Source organism: Eurypyga helias, unplaced genomic scaffold (genome assembly GCF_000690775.1).
Source record: "Eurypyga helias isolate BGI_N326 unplaced genomic scaffold, ASM69077v1 scaffold13315, whole genome shotgun sequence".
NCBI lineage: Eukaryota > Metazoa > Chordata > Aves > Eurypygiformes > Eurypygidae > Eurypyga > Eurypyga helias.
In genome coordinates this window covers 40,750-64,646 of record NW_010249563.1, presented here as the reverse complement: position 1 = coordinate 64,646, position 23,897 = coordinate 40,750, and the positions used below count along the sequence as shown (strand labels likewise).

Here is a 23,897-nt window from a genome sequence, read left to right as displayed (position 1 = left end):
TTGCAAATCCAAATTGCTTGTTTCACACTCGCCCCCAGGAATCCTGTGTTGTGATTTTAGGAGTTGGCCCTGTTTGACCCTGACATAGATGTGGTTTCTCCCTTGCCTTCTTTATTTCAAGACTGTCAGTTAAAAATAACTTATGTATTGGGTACAGTGGGAGTAAGTTTGAGAAGTTTAAGATACATGTAAACCAGTAATCATGAGAAAATAATTCATAAACGTAATGAGTTCTGTTCTCTGAGATAACTGTACTTCTGTAATGCCTAAGAATTGTAGGCATACCGTTACGGAGTTTCATGTTTGTTTCCTTGCTGCAGTCAATTTATGTTGTACATGTAATCGCAAAGCACAGTTACGTATTTATGTTTTAATTGTGACTTTCACTTCAAACTGGGCATCAGCAGTCTGTGCAGGAAACCAGCACTTGCGTATGGGCTGAGATGAGTAGGTCGGTTGCTCTGCTTTTGCTTGAGTCTAAGAGCTGAGGGCTGAATCTTTGGAGCCCCAAGAACCACTGGCAAATGTAGCAGTCTAGATTGTGGTGTTGTGTTTGATTGACCTTGCAGCCAGGGAGAAGAACAAGAATGTGTGGAATAAAAACTACTTGAATATAGTACACCACGGTTCTGTCTGTATGATTGAGATGCTTCTTCATACATTGATAGCATGTGCATGGCCAGGCCTCTTCGTAGCTCAGTTCAACTTGAAATTAGTTTCCATTGATTTTGGGTCTAGAACAAATACACTGTGACAGTTTTGTATTTCAGACACCTAGGTCTGGCCTGGTTTTGTTTGTATACGAGTGAACTTAACACTTAAGCAAGTTGGATGGATCTCCCTGTTGAATGGCCTGTACAGGAATTTTGCTTCCCAATTAGGTATTTGGAAGATGTTTTCACGAGTGATTTTGATAGTGTTGTTCTTACTTGGAAATTCTGAAACTTCTAATGACTAAGTAAGCATTTTTTCCTCTCTTTTGTTTTCTTGCAGCCAACTGGGTACATGGAAAACTCCATTTCCTACAGTGCTATTGAAGATGTTCAACTGCTGTCCTGGGAGAATGCCCCTAAGTACTGTTTACAGCTCACAATCCCAGGGGGTACTGTCTTACTGCAGGTACAGTAAACACAGAAGTACAATTTTCATTTTCCTCATACTATGAATCTCCTTTGATTTCTCTTTGTTATGCATGAAATCTTAATTAGATAGACTCAGAAAAGGCAGAGCACTCAGTGCTGTCAGGTTATCTAACCACCAGAAAACTTACTCAGGGTGATAGCTCTGAAACTATCTGTGTTGTTTGACAGTCAGAATGGAGGTTTTGGGCCACAGTGCTTGAATCTTCTTGCTGATTTTGCGCATCAAAACAGTGCTCCTTGGAAAGGTACTTTGATATGGGCCTACCACAACTGTATTTTTATGTAAGGTCCTATTCCTGCATGAAACAAGTCATGATTTCATCCTTTGATTCATATAGGAAACCCATAACTTGCACTGGAACTGGCAGGTATCTTTAAAAAAAGATTCTTGATCTTCACTGGAAGACTTTAGTATATTTGTCTGGATATCTACCTGTGCTAGTTCTCTGAGTGTTGCTTTCAAACAGGAGACACTGTGTTTATGTTATTCCATATTACTTCATCCACTTGTGAGGCTTTGTAGGACTCCTGAGGTCATTCCAAGCTTTAGTGACAGAAAAGCACTTCACAGCACTGAGCTTTGGAACTGCTTCAGAAAAGCAACTGAAACCCCAGCTGCTTGGCCCCCAAAGAACTTTGAACAGTCATAACTTGAAAAAAGACTGAATTGACTCCAACTTCACTCTTACTGTAGTTCTCAACATTGTTTCAAAGACAATTTGGTACCTGTTAACCCTTTGGGAATTTAGGTTTTGGGTTGAATATACAGCCATGACTATTGTATTTAGGCATTTCATGCAGGTAGGACTGCAGACAGACCGAGTGAGCAATTTTTGCAGAAAATGTGAAGAAAAGATCAGTTTAAACTGTGGATGACTCCTGAAAAAATTAAAAAGGATATTTTTCCTGAAAAAAGCATGAACAACTTCAAAGGATTGATCATAATACAGCTTGTGCGTTTGGGTGTGCACACACACACACACACCTTAACTGTACCACTTTTACACAAAATGTAGTACAGTAGATAAAAAAGATGAGACCGTACTGAATGATACACTAGTGGCTGTGATGACTGTGCCTGCTGGCTCATTTGTCCATGAGAATCACGGTACCCGGTGCATCGATCCCTAGTCCAGCATTTACAATGGAATAGGCTATTTCTTATGGAAGGGACCTACAGTGATCATCTGGGCCAACTGCCTGACTGGTTCAGGGCTGACCACAAGTTAAAGCATCTTACTAAGGGCATTGTCCAAACGCCTTTTAAACACTGGCAGGCTTGGGCATTGACCACCTCTCTAGGAAGCCTGTTCCAGTGTTTGACCCCCTCTCAGTAAGGAAATGCTTCCTAATGTGGAGTCTAAACCTTCCCTGATGCAGCTCTGAGCCATTCCCATGCGTCCTGTCCCTGGATCCCAGGGAGAAGAGATCAGCACCCCCCTCTCCTCATTCCCTCCTCAGGAAGCTGCAGAAGAGCAATGAGGTTGCTCCTCAGCTTCCTTTTCTCCAAACCAGACAAATCCAAAGTCCTCTGCTGCTCCTGAAATTCCTTCCAGAAGGAATTTCATTATTTCTTGCTGAATTGTTTACTGAAGCCCCTGTAGGGCCACAAAGTGTGTGGCACCATCTGTGTCCAGGGAGGGTTTAGTCAAAGCTCTTCTGAAGTGGCTCACTCTGCAGATCACGAGAAAAATAACCTAAGTGGCATCATTCTGTAACCCAAGACTAGGTGCCAAGCTGGTCCGTGTTTTCCATACTACTGTAGAGGCACGGAACAGCAAAGTTGACTGCGAGTTGGGACGCCAACATGACTCACACCAGGTCGTGCTAGTGTTAGGTCCAGCTCTCCTTTGCCTTTGTTTTGGACAGGCTGATGGGTCTGTCTGTCTGCAGAGCTGTTCACCAGCAGCTCAGGGAACACAGTACCTGACTTTAGTCCACGCTTGGGGTTTGGGGTGGTTTTGGAATGTCATAAAAATATCATGAGGCTGTGATGATTTTCAGCATAGCAAATCACTTTCACTCCTAAGTGGTTAGAGGTGTACGTGGAAACGTTCATGGCCATGTTCTCTGTGGAGTGTGTTTCTGAAGCTCTCATTCATTTATTGCACTGCTGTAATCTGGGGCTTTGCAGCCCCATAAAAGGGGCTGCAGCCATTCCCTCATTTTAATCTGGAAGTGGTGCAGCTAAGTAAGTTTGGGGTGACCTGAGAACATGTAACTTCATGGGGTCTCCTGGTGCGTAGGTGGCATCTGTGTGTCTTCTCACATGTCCCTGAGGCACAGGCATGTGTCCCGTTGCACTTGGAGTGTACGTACGTGCCTCGGCTCGGTGCCTAGCGAATGTCTGTGGCTCAGAACCCTTTACCCGGTTTAGGCGTTACCCGGGAGTGTAGGGAGTCTGGATTTCAGACAGGCTGCTGCAAGTCCATCTAAATCCTGATTCTGCGCTTTGAAAAGCCTGTACTGTGCATGACATTGGCAAGGCAGGAAGACGAGCCATGGTTTCCCAACAGCTAGGTTAGGGTCCTCGTTATTGATGAAATTGTCTTTGCCTAATCTGTTAATTGAATTAATTAGAAACAAACTCATTTGTCAAGTTAGATGATTTAGATTTTTTCTTGAGATAATTTTGACTCTTTTTTTTTTTCCATATATTTCCCTTAGTGGTGCTAGCATATATGTTTGTATCTGTTTCAACTGCTAGAATACATACATCTGCCTTTCCAAATTCTGTTTCTAAGTCTTTACTCTCTGGTTCATGGTAGATGCCTTTACGGGGCTGCTTAATAGGAAACAAGATAAAGTTTTGAACCCACAGCTCCCTGCTGAGTTTAAAGGAAATTTGTAGGATGTGCAGACTTTAATCTGGAGCAGCCTGCTATTTGTTTCTTTTAAAAAAGCCCAAAAAACTAACAAATGAAACACACAAATAATTATGTTTGTGAGAAAGTAACCTCTCAGCGTGGATGCTTTGGGATTCTCTTTGAAAAGATTGGTGTCTTCATGTAGCCTCATTGGGACTGTCGAAGAAGTGGAGTGACCTGGGCTTCCCTTAGGTTTGGTGCTGACTGGCTGAGCAGACCGGATCAGATTACACTGTAACTCCATGGGAATTTCAGCGTAATTGAAAATACAAACTTCAGAAATGTTTTCAGTATGACTTGGGCCTTGGTACTGTCTTGGTTCATCAAATGTGGCCAGCTGAGACGGAGTATAAAAATAGATTTCCCTTATACAGTTGTGATGTGTATTCACAAATCCCAAACAGTACTGTTACAGTTAGTTTACTTAAGAAATCAAGAGGCAAACACTGGATTTATCTAGTAAATTAGTTCAGCAGAAATTCCCTGGTATATGTGACAAAGATTCTAAGTATCCAGAAGACACATTCTCTGAGGTGCTGGGAAATGGAGATGCTGAGAAATCAGCCCTTGCATACTTCATTTTTTTCCAGATTTCCGAGAGACTTGAATACATTTATGGGAAATTGGGACTTCCGATCTTTTGTAAAATCATTCTGCCCTGCTAGCCTGAGCAGCAGCGTACTCTGATGTAGTGTCCAGCTCTGGTATCAGGAAGTGTGGGATAGTGGAACAAGTAAAACTAGTCCAAATCACGTTCCCAGTACTGTTTCATCTAAAGTGCACTACTTCTGAAATCTGTTGGGTTTTTTTAAAGACTTGATCTAAATGAGGTTTATATATAGAAAAATGTTAAAAGAAATGTTTTGACTGTCCCCCAATTGATTATGTCTGATGAATTTTATATTTAGGTATGTTTTTGCATATGCTGGGTTGTAAATTCTTTAATACTGTAGGTTACTATTGACATAGTTGGACAGAAAGCAGTTTAGTAGTTGTGAATCACAGGTTTCCTGATATTTCATTTTGCAGAAAAATTTAAAATTCCAACTTCTGCTTCAGTGATTTGAAGCAAAAGCAAATTTCAGACAGCTGGCACTTCCCGCAGATGGAAATCCATTTCCAGCAATCCGTGTGGGAGGATGTTAGCATGTGGCTGTAGAGCATCCTTCGTGTATTTGTCTGTGTAGGGCATGACAAATGCCACAGCAGAGTCCGAGTCTGTGTTCAAGTTCTCACCCCTCCACCTCCCCCTCTTCCCTGTCTACTGTCGCCAGGGTCTATTTCTGGCTCGTTACTGCACAGCAATGAGTCAGAGGAGGAAGAGTGCCATTATCTTCTCTTACATCATCCCGGTGTCCTCCCATAGCAATACTGACCCATCCTAACCTATTTTCACACATGAAACCTGACAGGCAGCACCGGAGGTGATGAAGTTCCTCTTATGAAATCGGATCACGATAACAGGACATGTCTACCTGGGTATCAGAGGTAGAAACCTCTGGTTCCACCAGACCAGGTTGCTCCAAGCCTCATCCAGCCTGGCCTTGGACACTCCCAGGGATGGGGCATCCACAGCTTCTCTGGGAACCTGTCCCAGTGCCTCCCCACCCTCTCCAGGAAGAATTTAAAGACCAATCTAAATCTCTACCCTCTTTCAAATTAAACATATTACCCCTTGTCCTGTCACTGCATGCCAGGGCGAGGGGTAGTGGGTCATGCTGAAGATGGCTCGTGGGCCACAAGCTCTTTAGGCCAGGAAACAGGAGCTAAATTGAGCCTTGGAAGAAGCGTGAGCTCGGCAATATCAGTAATAGCTGGGCCTCCCTGTGCTGGGCTAAACTTCTGCTCTTCTGCTTTCCTTTTGTAAAGCACAGTGTGGTGTTGTGGGGATGGTTATGAAGAGAATGTTGCTATTGATAGTGAAATAACTGGAATAACCTGCTGAAAGAGAGTGAAAGAAACTTTAGAGTGTAATTTCACAAGCTGCTTAGCACCAAATGTAGGGAGTCCCAGGAAAAAGGCTTTGGTATTTCAGTCATGACAGTACTGCGTGCTTTCCCGTGGTGTCCTTTCTTTCGGATGGGTCCTGAATGCTTTAAAGCTGCCACTTCCATCTTTACCACTAGTGTTGTTTTATTCATTTCTTGGCAATCAGATGCAGTCAGAAGGAAAAACAAACAGAACAGGAAGCCTTGACAAGCAGGAGAGTCACACGTTGGGCTTGGTACTTGAGCACGCAGGTTTTGCCAGGGAGTCCCCACGGTAAAGCTTTCCACTGGATTTTTTTAGTACCATTGTATTTTAGTCTCCTCAGAGAACCTGGCTTTTGTTTTAAGTGTGAGTCTAGCCCATGGTGCCAGTGTGGAGAAGCCAGAATCCAGCAGAGATGGGGAATATTTTAAGGAGGAAAATAGCATTTCTAGCCATTACCATCAACTCTGTACCTTGAGTTAAGCCCAAAGAGTGGCAGGTTTCACTTGCAGGCCTGCCCATGTCGTGGATGTGCAGTGCTGGGATGTGCATCAGCAACATGAAGGCCTTGTACAGTGTGCAGCAGTGTGCGTGCCACGGGGCTCCGGCATCCTGCAGCCCAGAGCTGCTCTGCTCGGCTCGTTTTGTGGCTGATAATGAATTGGTGCGGAGAAGTCTGCAATGTTTTGTAAGTCACAGTAATGAATATCAGCTGGAGGAAAGCATAACAAAAACCCATCCTGCTGACACAGAGCAAGCGAGGCAGAGAAAGAGAAACATAGAATAAAGCCAGGAAGAGTTAAAAAAGCAATCTGGATCATCAAATTCCACCTATTGCCACATCTCTTCAGGTGGCAAAATCCCTTAGGAGGGTAGGTATGAAGGATGCTGTCATAAGGAAAAATCTGGGAACTTCTTCCTACGTGGACAAACCTGTTCTTGTATTCTGAGCAACCCACACACCAGTAAAAAGGGATGCCGTGGTGCTAGCTTACCGTTACAGGAACTTGGTAGCATGGCATGTGTGGTGGAAATTAGAAATTTTCGGCTGATGCTTGGTGCTGTAGACATGTGGGTATCGGTGGAGCTGTGAGTATTTATTATTAGCTAAAGGTCTGCACCATCATTTCTGGAGTGGTGGGTTTCTTGCAGAGTTTAAGGTGTTGTGTTTCTCAGCAGAATGCAGGTTGCTAGTTTGTCTCCTCCTCACCTGGGTTACTGCAGGGGCTGTAACACTGGCATGAAGCAAGTGTCCAATTTCCTATTTTTGTGAGCAAGAAGAAAATTTACTTTTTAGAACTTCACTTCTTCGTAATGAAAAAGTGTATTCCTACCCGTTGACTAAGAAATGAAGCAGTTAAGGTGCAGAGAAAAATACTTCCCTTTTGGGCAGAGATGACCATAGCTCTGTATATGCAGGCATTCAATCTCTTGCTTAGTTTTCCTCCTGTGAGCAGTCTTTTTGAAGCTGATGTAATTAATCCTATGAATAAAGTTGGTACTGCAGCTGATCCCAGGTGGCTTTTCCTCTCTGACTGAACATTTACACTCCAAAAATTAGAATGTAATATGTTCAGAACACACTTCCAGGATCAACTCATCTTAAAAAAAGTACTACCTACAGTAGGTATTCTTTAAGCAGCTATTCTTCCTCTTCATTGGAATAAAAATAAATAAGCTACTAGTGGTTTGAATCTTCTTCCACCTTCTAAGAGTTTTACTGCCACATTTTCTTGTTTTCTAAAGTACTTTTCTACTACATTGTGGTTGTGCAAAAACAGTGGGAGGCCTTGATCATGCTAGAAGCTCTGATCAGTTGGACCATGTGCCACCCACATCCTGCTAAAGCCATTGCATTTGAGAACAAAAGTCTTAGCGGAACTGGGGCCTAAACATGCCAAACACAGAGCGTTCCCGAACTATTACTTTATATAGGTAGGCTAGAAAATCTCCATTCATTCCTGTTTCACTGGGTGTTTGTAACAACAGCAGGCAAAGCATTTCCAGATTGAATCATTTTAGGTTGGAAAGGTAGCAGTAAGATGAGTGGTGTAGAACCAGACCCACCGTGTGCGCAGGGCTGTGAGTAAGAAAAACTACCCCTGTGCGGTCAGAATGCCTAAGGAAAGTCTGTTTTAAAGTCTTTTGTGTCTCATTTCTCCTCTTTATTGTACCCTAGAGCTGAATAAATATAGTAGGTTATGCCCTCAGCTGGAATGAAAAAATGTACGTGTCAGTTCCTGGGAAATGATGACCTGAGTGCTGAAGAGCTGGGCTCCTGGGTTGCACATCAGATAGAGCTGTGTGTGTGGCCCCTGTACGTGAATTGTAGTTCTCTCCAATGCTTTACACTTTGGTGCTCAGAAATTTTATGTACAACATCATGTATGCTTGAGTAAGTCTTTGAGAAATTGTGGATGCTCCATCCCTGGAAGTGTCCAAGGCCAGGCTGGATGAGGCTTGGAGCAACCTGGTCTAGTGGAAGGTGTCCCTGCCCGTGGCAGGGGATGGGACTGGATGGGCTTTAAGGGCCCTTCCAACCCAAACCATTCCATGTTTTTATGAAGTCAGTGTTTGCAGAGGTGGCCATTTGTCTAGATGAGCACCAAAACCAGCCTGATGTGTCTTCGGTCATCTCAGCGTGCTATGAAGCTTCCAGTTTTTGGTAAGAAAGAAATATTCCCTGTGGTCCCTTTCTCAGGATAAGCCTGAAAAATAGGAGGAGGAACAAGGGATGCTGTGCAAAAGCAAGCTCTGTGTTGTCTTCTGCTAGAGATCCAGCGTTTCCTGCACATGGCTGTGGTTTTGCAGCTTGTTGGAGTCGGGCAGGCGGAAGGGTGCATGGGAAGGATTAGCCTCTGCTCCTGGGAGAAGTGGGGAATGCTGGTGTCAGGCAGCTCCATCCAGATAACAGTGGTTGGGTTAAGTGCTTTCAGTCTATCTGTGTTGAACACTCTGGAAGGAGCGCTGCTGGAGTAAGTGACTGTTGACTTCCCAAGTTCCTCTTACCGCTGGGTCCTGATCATTAACAGAAGCGTGGGGATTCCCTAAAGGTTTGTTTTTCCGCCTTTGTGTTCACTTTATCATCTTTGTTTTCCTTGGAAGTGGTCTTGAAGGACAGTCTGAGATCTGAGGGTTTCTAGTTTTAGAGTGATTCAAACTCCTAACCTAGATCCAGATGCAAGTTTTCCTCATCGCTTCTCTACAATAGCTGACTACACGGAGGCAGTGCTTGGTCCCACCTTGGAACCTGGTCCCTTTGCTAATTTTATGTTTTAAGTGTTTTTCGGATATTGGTGCTGTCAAGTTAAAAAAGTCTTTCCTCTGCCAGTTTTAGTTTTGCCTTTTATAGCACTCTCTGTTTTCTGCTACAGCATTTGCGTCCCCGGGTGTTTCTACTGCTGCCTGATGCTGTTGTCTTCATTAATAGTTTAGGTCATCCAGGTTATCTAAGGCTCTAGTCGGTTGCACAATCCATCTACACATAGTATTTTCTAATTATTTGTAGTGCTCTCGCAGTCTGCAGCTACTGACATCCCCAAAGTAGGAGAATAATTCACAGTTCTCAACACTTCCCACTTAAGGCTTTAGCATTTGCTCTCACTTTAGACTTCTGTGTATTTTTGGTTCAAGTCATGTCGTGGTCAGCCCAGGGACTAAATCAGGTTGACATTTTGCCTGTTTGAGAGAAATACTTCACCTCCCTAGAATATTTTGGATTTTATCAGTTTAAAGAAAAGTATCTTAGTTTGCATGGCTCCTATATACTCAACCTGCGGGGTTTTTTAAGGGAGCAATGGATCTGTAACGTGCAGTAGTATTGGTGCTGCTGCTTACAGAATGCATGCTGAAGCCTACCAAAACTTTCAGTTTACTTATTCGATAAAGGGCTTTGACACTGGCATTTGAAATGAAGGATTTTTGTTCCCATCCTTGAAAGAGTTTTCTTCTTTAAAAAAAAAAAAGTTCAATTTGAAATTGAATCTTTCAGAGAGATCTGGTGGATTTTTAAAGCATTTTGTCTGTACAGAAATAAGAAATATCTGAGCAAAATTACTTCATTCCTTTTTAATTATGTTTAAAATGTTCTTCAGGCTTTTTGTGGCAATTTTTTGGACCGTTTTATTATATTAAAATATAGTATAAAGTATATTGCATTTAAATTCAATTCCATAACATATCCTGAAGATTTGCACTCTAAATGTTTTTACAATTCTTCGTTGCATGCAAAGAGAAAAAAAAAAAGGAAGTTATGCTTTTTGTTTCCATTTGTAGCAAATTCATATTCTGATATGTCATCATTCTTCATGAAGTGCAAAGTTTGTCTTTGATAAACTCTGTAGTTACCCAAGATTACTTATGATGGATTTATTCTGCTTTATTGCCTGGAGATCTACCGGAGGAGCAGTTGATTCTCATTATTATATAAATAAAAAAAATGTAATACATATATACAAGAGCATTACTCCATTTAATACAGAGAAATCAGTCCATATTTATGTCACCGAGACATCAGTGTCTGGCCTTGAGATTTGACACAGTTTTGGTAACCATGCAATATTTTATTTTTAGTCTTTTTGCCATTGTCAGTGAACTGAACCAGTGTCAGGAAATGAAACTCATTCTGTATGGATTTTGAATCCTTACCTAAAAGATGTTGGGGAGTGAAATTTGTTGAATGATGCTTTAATTTGCAAGATACGTGTGGTTTTTAGCTGGGGAGAAACCTCACCTTTTTTTTTTTTTAACCTGGATTTGTAGGCTATTCTGTAATTTTCACTGCTCGTGTAAAACGTTTTGAACCGTGAGGAAAAATTGCCCATTGGCAGCGCTGAGATAGAGTTGGAAAAGCCAAAGGGCATCTCTACCCACTCAAATATTTCAAACTTATGTCACCTTGTTAAGGCATGCATATTTACGTCACTGGAGATGCTTTTATATTTTTTGATACCGAGCCTTTTGACCTTTGGGAGTGTTGAACTATTCCTTCATTGGCTACGAACCTGGCTTCACACTGAGGGTTTCTGGCAGCTGTGCTTAATACAGACAAAAAGGGGTGCTCGCTGGGAGTGATTATTGCCACATTTGTGCCGTTGCTGCAAACAGGCTGTGCGTGTATCTGCACGTCCCTCTGTGCTGCGCTTTTCGCTCAGGGTTAATAGCGGAGACGTTGCTTGAATCACTTTGGGGCCGGCTGAGATAGGGGACAAGAAGGGAAACTAGAGTATGGAAAAAACCCACCCCTCCGAGTAAAATGTCAACCCGTCGTCTTGCTCTGCTCCCGATGATTAATAGCAAAGGCAAATGTCCTACAGACGGGGAAGATCTGACCACCACCTGATTGAAGTCGGGGGGGTTTCACAGTCTTTGCGTTGGACACCCCTTCAGAGGAGGTTAATGTTCTGTAAGGGTTTGGTTCAGGGTTTTACATGTGCAGCAAGGTCTTCGTGTCACTGCTTTGTGGGAAAATAAACTGGTGATCGTGTCAAGCTGTAGCTCTGAGCAGTGTCCTTCGCTCTGATGAGGCTGGGGATGAACTTAGCCAGGGTCATGATGTTCAGGAGAGTTTGGTGAGGGCAGCTTTACTGCTTTTAGGGCACACAGTGGGTCACTTGCTTAGTTTTGGCTGGGTGATCTGAAACCCTGGTAGAAACTAATGGTTCTGTTTGTAACTTTTGTTTGTTGCAGGCTGCAAACAGTTACCTGAGGGATCAGTGGTTCCATTCTTTGCAGTGGAAGGTAAGTTCTGCGCTTCACTGGCTTCCTTGTCTGCTTCCAAGAACAATTTTAGCACTTCCTATTTCTTCAAGAGCCTTGAGCAGATAAAGTATTTTTCTTACAGAAACTCCAAATCAGAACATATATGCAGTTTCAACTTGTTCATATCATGAATGAACAAATTACCTTGTTATGTAGCCTGGCTTTACCAACATGTGGTTGGCTTAAAAAAGTAGGTGGGCAGTAAATTCACATTTGAACAATATAGAGAGCGGATAGTTTGGGGTTTATACTATTGAGTGTAATGTGTTACAGAATGACTGCAGCCTAATCATATGCTCTGGACTCTTGGGATACTTAGGGGTTTTTCTTTTTTTCTGAGAATCTAGGGAGAAAGGGTGTCTCAGCTTTATTTACTGCAAGTAGCATCAATCTGGGATGCATCGGTCTGTGTTTATGCTTCAGGATGTTTGGATTTAAAGCCAGTTTCCATTTCAGAGGTCTCGAGCCCTTTCTCATTTTCAGTGGGAACAATGGACTAATTGCCCTAAGTAGGGGAAGTGGATGACAGTGACAACATTGTCTCTCGAAGCAGCGCATTCCTCATTGAAAACTGTAGCTGTTGACCTTTGGATGGAATCTGTATGGATCTTTGATGCAGCTGGAAACAAGTTTTGGCCAGATGCTCAATGTGGTTGTCCTCTCTTGCAGTGGGAAACACAAGCAGGAGCTTTTCAGCTCAGGACTTGTCTTCAGCAGGCTTTCAGTGAAGTCAGCCAGGTTGGCTGTGTTGCTTATCAGATTTCAGCCTGCTGACAGCAGCCACATGTGAAAACATAAGGAAGTCCTTCCCACCAAACTGGTTTTGCTGTAGGTGTGTTTGATAGTTGCAAAATAGTTGTGTGGCAAAACAATGGTATTGGTGTGCTTTGTATAGCCATCAGCATCTGTCAGAATCACATTCTGAGCGGATCCAGGCACTTATCAGTAGGAGTCAAGTGTTGAGGTCTCCTTTTCCAGACCATTGGCGTATTCTCCAGCCTGTTATCCTGCTTGCCGAAATGAACGTGGGACAGTGGTGCTGATAGCAGAAGGCTGGGCTGTGGTGTGGCACTTTATTCTGGCCTCTTGAGAGTATCATTAGCACAGTGTGTAGCCAGCCTTGCTTTCTTTGCAACTCCTGAGGATAACAAAGAGCTTAAAGCCAGCAGAGGCAGTATCTCCGTGCGGCTGTTACATTCCCTCCTGCTTTGGCAGGCAAGGATGGACAGAGGGAAGCATGGGCAGAAGTGATGATGGCACTTCTTCCACCTCGCCTCCATCCAGGATGGCTGTGGTACTGATGTGCTGGTGGCATGTGCCCACTGCGCTCCTGCGGTGAGGGGAAAATGGGGGTTGGAAGTGCAACTCCAGGAAAAAAAAAAAAAAGGAAGGAGTGGTAAAGATGTGACCTGGTTCCTCACCACACACCCCATCAGTTAAATTTTTTATATATATATATATAAAAAGCCTAGACAGAATGACCTGTCTTGCTCACATGCCTTTTGGTCATGGAGAGGGAGCTTTGCTCTGTGGGAGTTGTTTCTAAAGGAGTGTTTCTTAAACTTTCCAGTGCTTCTGACCAAGCCTCTCATTTTGGGAAACTCTGAGTAATGTAACTTGTTGCAAAGTAGAATTTATTTTTGCTTCCTTGCTTGCCTCCCTACCCCATTAAGTTCATTTCTGAAAAACAAGTGAAACATTATCTTGATTCGAAAGACCTTCCCTTTACCAGGAATAGTAACCAGCTTTTTCCCATAAGAACAGTGACAGGGTTTAGTCACTGCCCAGGTACGTTACACTAACAAACTCCTCTTTGCTAAAATGGAGGTAGTTTTGGTGGGTTTTGTTGGCTAATAGTTCAGAGGAAGAGCCCCTTGTAACGTTCTGCTCTTTACTTTGGATGGTATTTGGCAGGTTTCAGTGAAATCACAGCAGAGCTAAGAGAAGGCGAGGGGAGGAGCGCAGTTACGTGGTCTACCCCAGCAGAGGTTTTTAATAGCACTGTAGCCTATGACTTTAAGAGCCAGGTGCCAAGGTTCATCTCAGTCCGTAATTTGTATGGTTTGATGATTAAGCAGGTAGTGAGGGAACCCACAAAAAACCAGGAAGCCTATTCTTCTGGAATGGGCCGTTTACACAAAGCACCAGCTGGCAGCGAGATCGCCGCAGCTGTAGTATAAATGGGTGGTTGTGCTGATGAATGATATATTTGTCCAGTGGTCTTACCAATAATAAGTCAAAACATTTCTGCGGGCATGTAGAACACAGATGCAAACGGGTGCAGATCGCTGAAGCACTCATTTGGGGGAAACCTTCGACGGAGATGAGCTTGCTGTTGTTGGTGCTTGTGTGATGGAAGCAGTTAGGGGTACAGCTGAAGGCAGCACCCCGCTGTACTAGCTACTAGGTGTAGTTGGAGCTGGAGACCTGCACTTCCCTCACCCTGCCCAAACAAGGCTGGAGGAACCCATTTTACAGATGGCAAACTGGTATTCTGAGTGTTCCCAGCAGCGGGGATTGCCCCGCTTTGATCTTAAGCCAAGAATACTTAAATTGCAATTGAGGGAGCAGTTTCATACTGTGGCAGTGTCCTTTTCCTGGGTTTTAAGCCTTGGGAGCCAGGTCCTGCATGTTACCTGAGCTACCTGGAGAATGCCTAGGTCCCGTGAATAGCTGAGGTGGTAAAGCTGGGGAAGCCCTTTAGGTTCAGGCACATACTGGTTATCCTTTGGTCTTGTGGGAAGGTGCTAAGGTCTGTGAGGGAGCTTTTATGTGGTGCAGTGTGAAGGATTAACATGCTGTGGGAGTTCAATTTGCCAGCCAGCACCCTGGAAATAATTTTTGTTCTAGAGACAAACATTGAAATAAAAATGAAGAATAATTTCTTCCTGCAGCCCAGAGAGTAATAAAAGAGATGCTACAGATAAGCAGAAAACCAAACACATAATTATCCATGTTTTAGATCCAGCTCCAGAGGTTTTATGTGTCATCCAACTAACTAGCTGTCGGGATGCTTACACAGCTTTTTAAATGCGACTTTCTCCTTGAATACTGTGCTCATTGAAGACAGCATGGATGTAGGGACAGACTGTTCCTCATGTTCCTCATCTTCCCTTTGGGTTTTCCATTTCAAACCCTCCCACTAAGGGTTACTCATAAATCCTCGTTTAACCTGGATAGCAGTATGTATCACAACTCCTAACGGATTATTGGCCACCTCAGCCTATTTTTAGAAATCTTGATTTCCTTCAGGTTATAGCTAAGGCAAACTATCTTTCTCCAGAGAATAAATGGAACATGATAACAACTGTCCAGAGCCTCAAACATAAACAAGTCATTAATCCATTGTGTAAGGAATGTTCCTTTCAACCACGGAGGTTGGATTGAAACCATGATCTGTAATCTTTGGTATTTGGAAGCTGATAAGTCATAACAGTGTATCAATAAAGATAACAACACTTTCTGTGAATATACAAAAGAGTGACACACGCAGTTCATTGCCCTTTGTGGATCTAGGCTGGATACAGCGGTACCCAACCGCTTCTGTAGGGACTGAATACAGCTAACTTTGGCTTTGAGGGGTACTGTGACTAGTAATTTTGGGCCACACACAAATAAGCAGGTATGTACCCTTGGCATTTTCCCAGACAACATCCATCTACTTTGTTGCTTGTTTGTATCTTGCCATCTTTGGGCTGAGGACTTTCTGGGCATTTGTAGCGTGCCAAGCACGTAGAGGTACCATCCTCTGTAGAAAACCCTGAGCCCAACTGCACCGCCTGCTTAAGGTATTAGTCACTGGAAGACCTGCTTGACTAATTTATGGTGCACTTGAATTAAAAAAGGCATCAGTGAGGTTTTCTCTTGTGATAGGGAGCACAGGTATAGATTTATGTTGTTTGGGGGAATACACCTAAAGGTTACACAGGGCATGTTGCGCTTTTTACCGTGCTTGATAATAAACTCTGAACGCTGTCCTCATTGTGGGATGTGGGTTGCTTGTGTTTTCTAGTTAGCTGAATGATGCAGCAGTGAAACATGTCAGTTGGTGGCCTTTGGGGGGATGTCCTGAATTGACACAGTATGGAAATAACAGACCTGGGTCTGCAGTAAAACATGAAGCATGACTCAAGCTGGGCGCCTCTGACCTGGATCTTGTAGAAGAGCTTGCCTATACCTTGCCTTTCCTACTGATGCTATTAACCAGTCCTCGACCGTCCCCCAGTGAGTAGTGCTGCTTGGTCAGGGGGTTTGCCCATCCGTTAGCATGGGCAGTGCCAGTGTGTCAATTGTAGTATTGTTTAGGTGGGAAGGGACCTTTGAACATCTCCCCACCCATGCTGCCCTCTTTCTTACTCCATGCAGGAAATACTTGGAATGAGGTGTGAGGCTGCTGGGAGCCTGTACAGCTGAGCACTGAAGCCCCAAACCAGGCACCGTATTTATGTGGCCTCAAGTATTGAGCAGAGGGAAGCAGTCACCCCCCATCCTGCTGTCTGCTCGTGCAGCCTAGCATGCCCACGCACCCCTGACTCGGAGTCAACGCTTGTATTACCTTTGTTGTAACGTTCAAAAACACAGACTCCATGTTTTGATTCCCATAAACTGGGAAACTGGAACAATGTTGTCAGTTGGGATTTGCAAACATTTTGCACTGAATGCTAAAACAAGCAATGTTGGCCTTCATTCAAAAACTTTAATTTTGGATTAATGCTTCCCTGGTTCTCATAGGGATTGTTGTGTCTGTGGCTTCAGGAAATGGATACTTCCATGCACAAGCTGCCCTATTAATTGCAAAGGGATTGACTGTCCTATAAAGTCATACTTGACCTGAATGACCATACACTCTCTGGTCTTTACTGTGTCCAGGTTATGAATTCCTAGTCCGTTAGTACCAAATATTTTATATGTAGTAGCTGTGGGTGAGTATCATTTTCTGTATCTAACAGTTAAAGTTCAGAGGAAGTTCTTTTATTGTGCTTTAAGACTGCAAAAAATTAAGTTGAGGAGACTGTTCTTGAAAGTGTGGTAAAGCCTTCCTTGTGTAAAGCACCTTTACGGTTTTGTCACCATGGTGATGATTAAAAATAGTGCTGATACAGGAGTGAGGTTTATATGGAATTTAAATGATGGCATTAAAGAAATTTATAGCCTTAAATCTCAGTAAATCATGCCTTAAAACTATCAGATCAGGAAAAAATCACATTGGTTATGGTTAAAAAGGCCCATGTCTGTCATTTGTATTTAATCACCTGATTTATGATCTGAGAGAGCAAGCTTTGATACCCTGTGACAATCCAGTGGCCCTATGCTGTTCAAAGAGCTCAGAGGTTCTTCGGAGTGGTAGTTCCCGGACTTCAGAACCTCTCTTTGGTGCTGCAGAGCACACACAACTGTAGTTGGCTTGGCTGTTGCTTTCTATAGCTGAAAACCTGAGGTATTTTCACAGAACACAGAAATTCCCATTTTCTCTTATTTTGAGGTGAAACAATAAATTATGACCATATAGTTAGGACAACAATGGCTTTTTTTTTCCTCTTTTTGGTTTTCCTTTTGTATCTGTATACGAGTCAATAATCTATTGGTGGGAACCCAAGCTGTGGAATTCAGTTTTGCCTCTCAGAGCCTCAGGGCTTTGAAAGCATCGTGGGCTTTGTCAACATGTGAGTTTTGGCGGAGCACATCTTGCCTTGACAGTTAAAAGGCAAGCCACAAGTTTTTGGCTGGTGGTTTTACTCTTCCCGTAGAATGCACGGGTGCCAGTTGTGGGAGACCATGAACAGGTTTTTAAGATAACCAGAGCCTCTTCCCTGCTTGACTTTGAGCTTCCTGATGGATTTTTAGTGGACTTTACACTTTGCAGGGAACAGATGCAGGGTCCAGTGGTGTGCTGATGGATCCGGGTTGCCAAGAAGAGAAGCTGGTACCAGTTAGAGCTTTCTAGTGAACGTAGTGGGACTAAAATTGTATCTTGGCATTTTTCTGTTCCTGATGCACCCACTCACGGTTAGGTTGATGTTTATTGCCAAGGTATGATGTTCTTCTGTATTTAAAAGGAAATGTGAAATGCAGCAGTGTCTGCCTGCGTGGAGCTCTCCAGTGACATCCCCTTTCTCTTCAGGCAGGTCTGTAGTCTGAACAGCATCATTGCAAATTCAGGAGCTACGTCACAGAAATCTTGTCATACTTACAGCCTTTTATTTCCATAATGTTTATTTGTTGTAGTTAAACATTCTCTTAGTACCTGTTCCTTTTTTTGGGGTGGGTGAGAGTGGTGTCTTTTTTTTTTTCTTTTTGCCTAAGGCATCTTCATGAGCATACAAAGTCCATTGGTTCCCTCATTCTCCCACTCGCGTTTGACAGTCTTTGGCCATCTGCCATCAGAAGTCACCTGAAAAATGTTGGCCTCTCCATTCCGAGATCTGCGTTTGCTAGAGGAAACTGCTGTCGGTAGCAGAAAGGCATCACTTTGGGAAGCAGAAATGAGTAGATGAAAACCAGACAAGATGTTGACAGAACTTGACCTACACAGAAAGTTTCTTTTCTTATTTTTTTTAATCAGTCACTGGTGATGTTTTAAGAACTGGAACAGGTAGAGTGATTGGGTTTTTTAAGCATTTTGAGCAAAATTGCTTTCACTGCCTTTTTGTTTGGAAAATTCCTCACTCTTTCTGGGGGACGTTGGAGCAGGTTCCTCCCATAAGGTGCATCTGCAGTGGTGGTGGCTGATCACCATCTGTGCTCTGCACTGGCTTAGTGTGAATCAGTTTAAACCTGGGAGCTGCACATCCATGTCAGCACAGCACTTTGTCCAACCAAGAGGCTCTCGGCAACGTGCTGAGATGCCAGCCTGGATCTGGGTTGCTGCTCGGAGCTGCTCGGCCCTCGTGTCACCATACGCATGCAAGGTTTGCATACCCATAGCTGACTCCTGCATTGCCAAAACAGGCTTTTTTAAGGAGACAGAACTCAAGCCAATTAATGGCCTAGTGGTGAAATCTGAGGAGAAACTAGATAGTTATTTTCTATCTTGCTTTAGATACTCTGAACTTTCCCCTCTAGACTTGGATTCTGTCCTATTCAAACTAATATTAGGTCAGAAGATAGAGGGGTGTCAAAAACAGCTGAATAAACAGGTCAGCCTGTTATTGTGTACTTAGGGCTCGGCTCTGAAGAGGAGTAAATACAATTGCTGGAGTATGTTGCTTCTCAGGAATGCTGAACTGCTGGCCAAGAGGGATCCTCGGTTTTTGTCCTGGCGAATTGCTCCTCCTCATTATTCCAGGCTGACCTTATGACTAACTCTTTACAATTCAGGACTTCGAGGTCATGGTGACCACTAGTTTCACCAAATTACAACTTCTCCTCTATAGTTGTCATTATACGGAGCTGCACCAGAATTAGCCTCTCGTTCAGGTTCCTAGCTGCAGAAAAATTGGTTTTAGGAGATCTCTTATGAAGATGGGACAAGACTAGTAGTTTTTCCCAGGAGTGTAATTATCCTCCTCACACGGTGCGCTGGTTGTGAAAACCTAACTCTGGGAGCAGACACATGCTAAGTGCCTTGTTAAGCTGCTGTCTTGGGGCCCAATTCTACATTAGGGATGTGGACTCTCCCTGTCAGAAGACCTACCTGAGCCTGAAGGAGCAAAGGGGATCTAGGTGTTGTTTTAAATTGCTATTTCCTCTCCTGAACCGTTTTGTCCTGATGTTTATTTCAGCCAATACAATTAGTGTCTTGAGTACATCGTAGTATACATAATCACAGAATGGGTTGGAAGGGACCTTAAAGCCCATCCAGCCCCACCCCCTGCCATGGGCAGGGACACCTTCCACTAGACCAGGTTGCTCCAAGCCTCATCCAGCCTGGCCTTGGACACTTCCAGGGATGGGGCATCCACAGCTTCTCTGGGCAACCTGTCCCAGTGCCTCACCACCCTCTTTGTGAAAAACTTCTTCCTGATAATCTAATCTAAATCTCCCCACTTTCAATTTAAATGTAATAATGTATTAGAGGATTATAAAACTGCTGCGAATATCCACAAAACCCCCTGAAACAATATGCTGCAAGTGTCACAGCCTGTGTCATCTGCCCTGGCTCTTGCTGTAAGTCACATTCAGCTCATCTGTCACATCTCTTCTTTTTTTTTTTTCTCCCAGAATAGGGATTGTTTAAAAATTAGAAAAAAGGTATCAGAAAACAAAGTATGTCTTTCATTCCCCAGTCTTCATTCAGAAGCCACTGCATCACAGCTGTTCGCCATAGCCTGGTCTCCGGTGCTCTTTACTGTAGTGTTTAGGACTGGAATACTGGATTAGGCTGTGTGACAAGAGGCAAGATCCATCCAGGAAAACAGGGTTGTTGTCAGTGACTTCTTTGCATCAGGCCATCTCTGAACATGGGGTGGGCGGTGGTTTGGGTAGCACCCCAGCAATGGCTGATCCTCCGCGAGGACACTAGCCTTGGGAGCAGCAGGCTGAACGCTGCGAGGCTTGATTCAGTCTTACACATCACACAGCATTTGTACAGAGGAGCAAGAAAACAAGCAAATCGCAGAGGCTCGGTGGCATTTTCGGTAGGCTGAGGAGTTGCGGGAGGTTTGGGGTTTTGTTCTGATGTGGTGCAATGAGATGCAGTATAAAACCATAGAATGAAACGATGGGACTGTTTCAGATGCAAATGCTGCTCCAAAATCTGGTATCTCCCTGTGAGAAACTGGAAAATTCAGAGCTCCAAAGCCCAGTGATCTGAAGACAGAAATACCCAGCTTTTCCAAAGTCCCTTTTAAGATGCTTGCAAGCGTCGCATCAGTATCCAGTATCTGTGCTCTCCCTAAGGCTCTGCAGCAGCTTTCTGACACAAACATGTTCCTCGAGCTGTGCACATCTCTCTTGCTGACGACATTGATGATGCAGGTGCACAAGAGAGAGAAGCCAATTTCAAAGCCATTTATGGTGTTGAAGTACTAGAAACTCAGCAAAATAATACATTTTCCAAGGAGGAGAAAGTGAAACAGGTGGGTAAATGTCCATTTGGAAGGTTTTGCTGCCTGGTGAGAGGGGAGGAGGGCAGGAAAAGCCGAGGGTGCCCACTGCTAGCAGTGGAGAGTAATAACAAAAAGGGATGACGTGGCTTTTTAATCTGGTTTGCATATCAGGGAAGAATTAATTGCTTTGTGCGCTCCTCAGTGCTACCTAAGCTTACTGGCATTTGCCGGAAAATAGAAAGGGGATGGATTATCTTTCAGAGACTATATTTTCTTAGCAGTTACTACAGTGTGTAGCGTTATTAGCTGCTTAATCCCAATGTGAGGTGGATTCTCAGGTGGCAGGTTCATCTGAGCAGAGTCCGTATGTGTCTGAAATCACTGCCATACGTTTTGCAGCCTTGCAGATGAAGCAGTGTCCTGTTTTCCTGGTGATGACCAGCTCTCTTGTACCTGAGTGGGAGCTGAAGGGTGTAGTGGGGGGATTTCTGCACAGCAGGTATGCTGCCTGGCTATTCTCCGTGGTGGCCTTGTGTGCAGCTTTTTCTTTGGCAAACCTGGTCAAAGTGCAATGACGATAAGATTGTGCGTGTTCTTTTTTTTCCTACACACTATCTCTTCTCTGCAGTGGCAAAGTCATTTATTCCCACCACAGGCTGGGAGCCGGTGGATGTCAAGGACTAGGCTCCACAGACAAAGCCATCATGTGTGGAATATAAATGTAAAGGTATTGGGAACCTGGATCGGTTCAGCTTGGTGCCAGAGATGTTCTGTACTGCGGTCGGTGACAGTAGGTCTCTGCACAGAGAAGCACGCAGCAAGGACCGCACCTTGGTGGCAGTTAATGTCACACTGCTGCCTGTCTTCCTCTTTATGTTGGATGCATGCTAAACTCCACCGTCATACAGTGCCTGCATAGTTTATTTATTTAATACTGCTCCCCCCCCGCCACGCACTGCAATGCAGCTAGTCCACTGAAGGTTTTGGAAAATGTGGAGTGTATGCAGTACACATATTCCTGCTTTTCATCTGCCTTTTTATTTTATTTTTAAATGGACCCTGATTTTGCTGACTCCAGCTCCTACTGCGTAACCTCAAATACAGGAGTATGTCAGCCTCGCACCCCTCTGGAAACTGGGGGTTGTGCCAGAACGTCGAGATCCCGACGGCCAGACAATCTGCGTGTTGAGCGTTTGCTGCTCTGGAGAAAAGGGCCAAAAATGCTGCAGCAGGCAGCAGCGAGGTCCTGCGAGAGGAGGAGGTAGCTGTGCCCCAGCATGTTTGAACCCTTCCCTCTGAGTCAGAGGCTGTTACAGTGCTGTAGATCAAACAGGGTGCCTGGCTCCTGCCCTAATTGCATGAATCCGGCAACCTCCATGTTTTTCTCACTCCTTCTTCATAGGAGTTTAGAGCAACTCAGGAGCGTTTGTAAACCCCCCAGCCTGCACTTAGGGCAGATCTTTCCTGGCCATGTGGGACGACTGTGGTGTTCAACTGTGTTGAAGCTGTTGGAGTTTTTCCCCCTCCCACAAGGTCAGGAGGAAACGGTGTTGTGTGACTTTTGCTTAAAAAATCCCCAACAAAACCACCCCAACTCTCATGGACACCATATTGTAAAATATTTCCTCTTTTGGGGAGATGTTACATGGGATTTACAACCCAAGATCGCAGCTGTGTCTCTACCAACTCTTTTTTGCAAGTGGGGAGAGGCTTGTGCTTCTGCTAGGAACGTATCTGCAGTCATAGTGAAATTCCGCATAGCCAAAGCAACGTTAAAAACAAACCCCGGCTTGGCTCCGATACGAAAAATACGAAACAGCAGTTGCTGTGTGCAGGATGAAAGCTGATGTTTTGCCAACCTGAAGTGTAAAGCTGGTGCTGGAACTGGGGCCTGAAGAATGGGAGCGTTTGCCAAAAGGAAATGGAAGCAGGGATGGAGGGTTTCGGGGAATGCATCAAAGCCGGTCGTGCCAAAACCCGTCTCCCCTGTGGACAGGTCTGATTACGATAGTAACCGCATTAGCCCATGCAAAGTGCAGCTGGAGCCACACTTGGCCTTCTGCGTTTCCTAGCTGGGGAAGCGGGATCCCGAATGCACGGCTAAGGGAGAGCTGGGTTTGGATCGGCCAGCTGTGTTCCTGCGCCTTAGTGACCAGAGGGCTGTAGTGGGGATTTCAGAGAAAGGCAGGACACCAGCAAAACCAAAGCCCAGCTTCTCTGCTAGGCAGCGGGCAGGTCTGCCAAAGATGACCTTCCCTCCCCTCTTAGGGGCTAGAAGGAAGCCACAACTCTGGAGTTGCTTGCGGTTTCTGGAGGCACACACTCTGTGTTCGCGTGCAGGTTTGAAGCCCGTAAATGTAAGGTCTGCTTGCCTAGTGTTTTTAGTTTTCTTTTTTCCCTTGGATAGAATATCCTTTCCTTCCCATGCTCTCATCCCCCTTGGTGCTAAAGGGTACCTCTGCAGTAGCCTTAAGCACATCGGAGAGCAGAAGCCCAGAGGGATGGTCAGTCAGGTGACAGCTGTGGCAAAGGAGGAGAAGATATATATAGATGGACATACGTATATACAGATATAGATACATAATGCGCTTTGGGAGCAAGTTCTTCGGTGCATTAATGTCGCAGCTGCCCAGTGTCGTGCTGGGAGGCGAGCGAGGAGGCTGCCCTGTGAGACCCCCTGTCCTGCTTCCACTTTGCACTCCTTTTGCTCCAAGCAGAAATGTGTTTCACCGGTGTTTTGTCCTTTTAAAATTCTGTTTACTTCAGCATTCTTTTGCTTCGCAGCGGTACTGTCCCAGAGGTGTCTGAGCAAAGGACGAACGCTGCGCCCGTGGGAAGTGTCTGTGTGGTTGTTCCATTAGTAACAGCTGAACCCACGTCACCGCTCGCTGAACCCATCGCACTCTGCCAGCTTTGGATCGGCGCCGACCTGAGTGTTTGGGGGTTCTTACCTGAATTAGCTGAGGTCTGGAGCGAGGTGGTAGACACTGGTAGGGATAAAAATAGGTGAATGAATGTAGGTTGAAGAAAGGGGCGTGGAGGAATATGTGATGAGGCAGCACGGCAGCAGGGTATCGGCATTCAACATGCCATGGGCCCAGTGCAGGTCGCTGGTGCTTTTACTTAGGGCTGCTGTGGTCTAGCAATTAGCCTGGAGGCCTGAGAATCAG

The 23,897-nt window shown here is 44.4% G+C and overlaps 1 protein-coding gene across 1 annotated transcript in view; it reads left to right on the top strand.

The window, feature by feature from the left end:
• The first annotated feature begins 998 nt into the window (after positions 1-998).
• Positions 999-23,897, top strand: part of CMIP (c-Maf inducing protein) — a 62,535-nt gene continuing 39,636 nt past the window's right edge. Inside the window, exons 1-2 of the mRNA XM_010151409.1 lie at positions 999-1,119; positions 11,669-11,719. Of these exons, the coding sequence (XP_010149711.1) occupies positions 1,006-1,119; positions 11,669-11,719 (165 nt within the window). The 5' untranslated portion in view covers positions 999-1,005. The remainder of the gene's footprint in view (positions 1,120-11,668; positions 11,720-23,897) is intronic.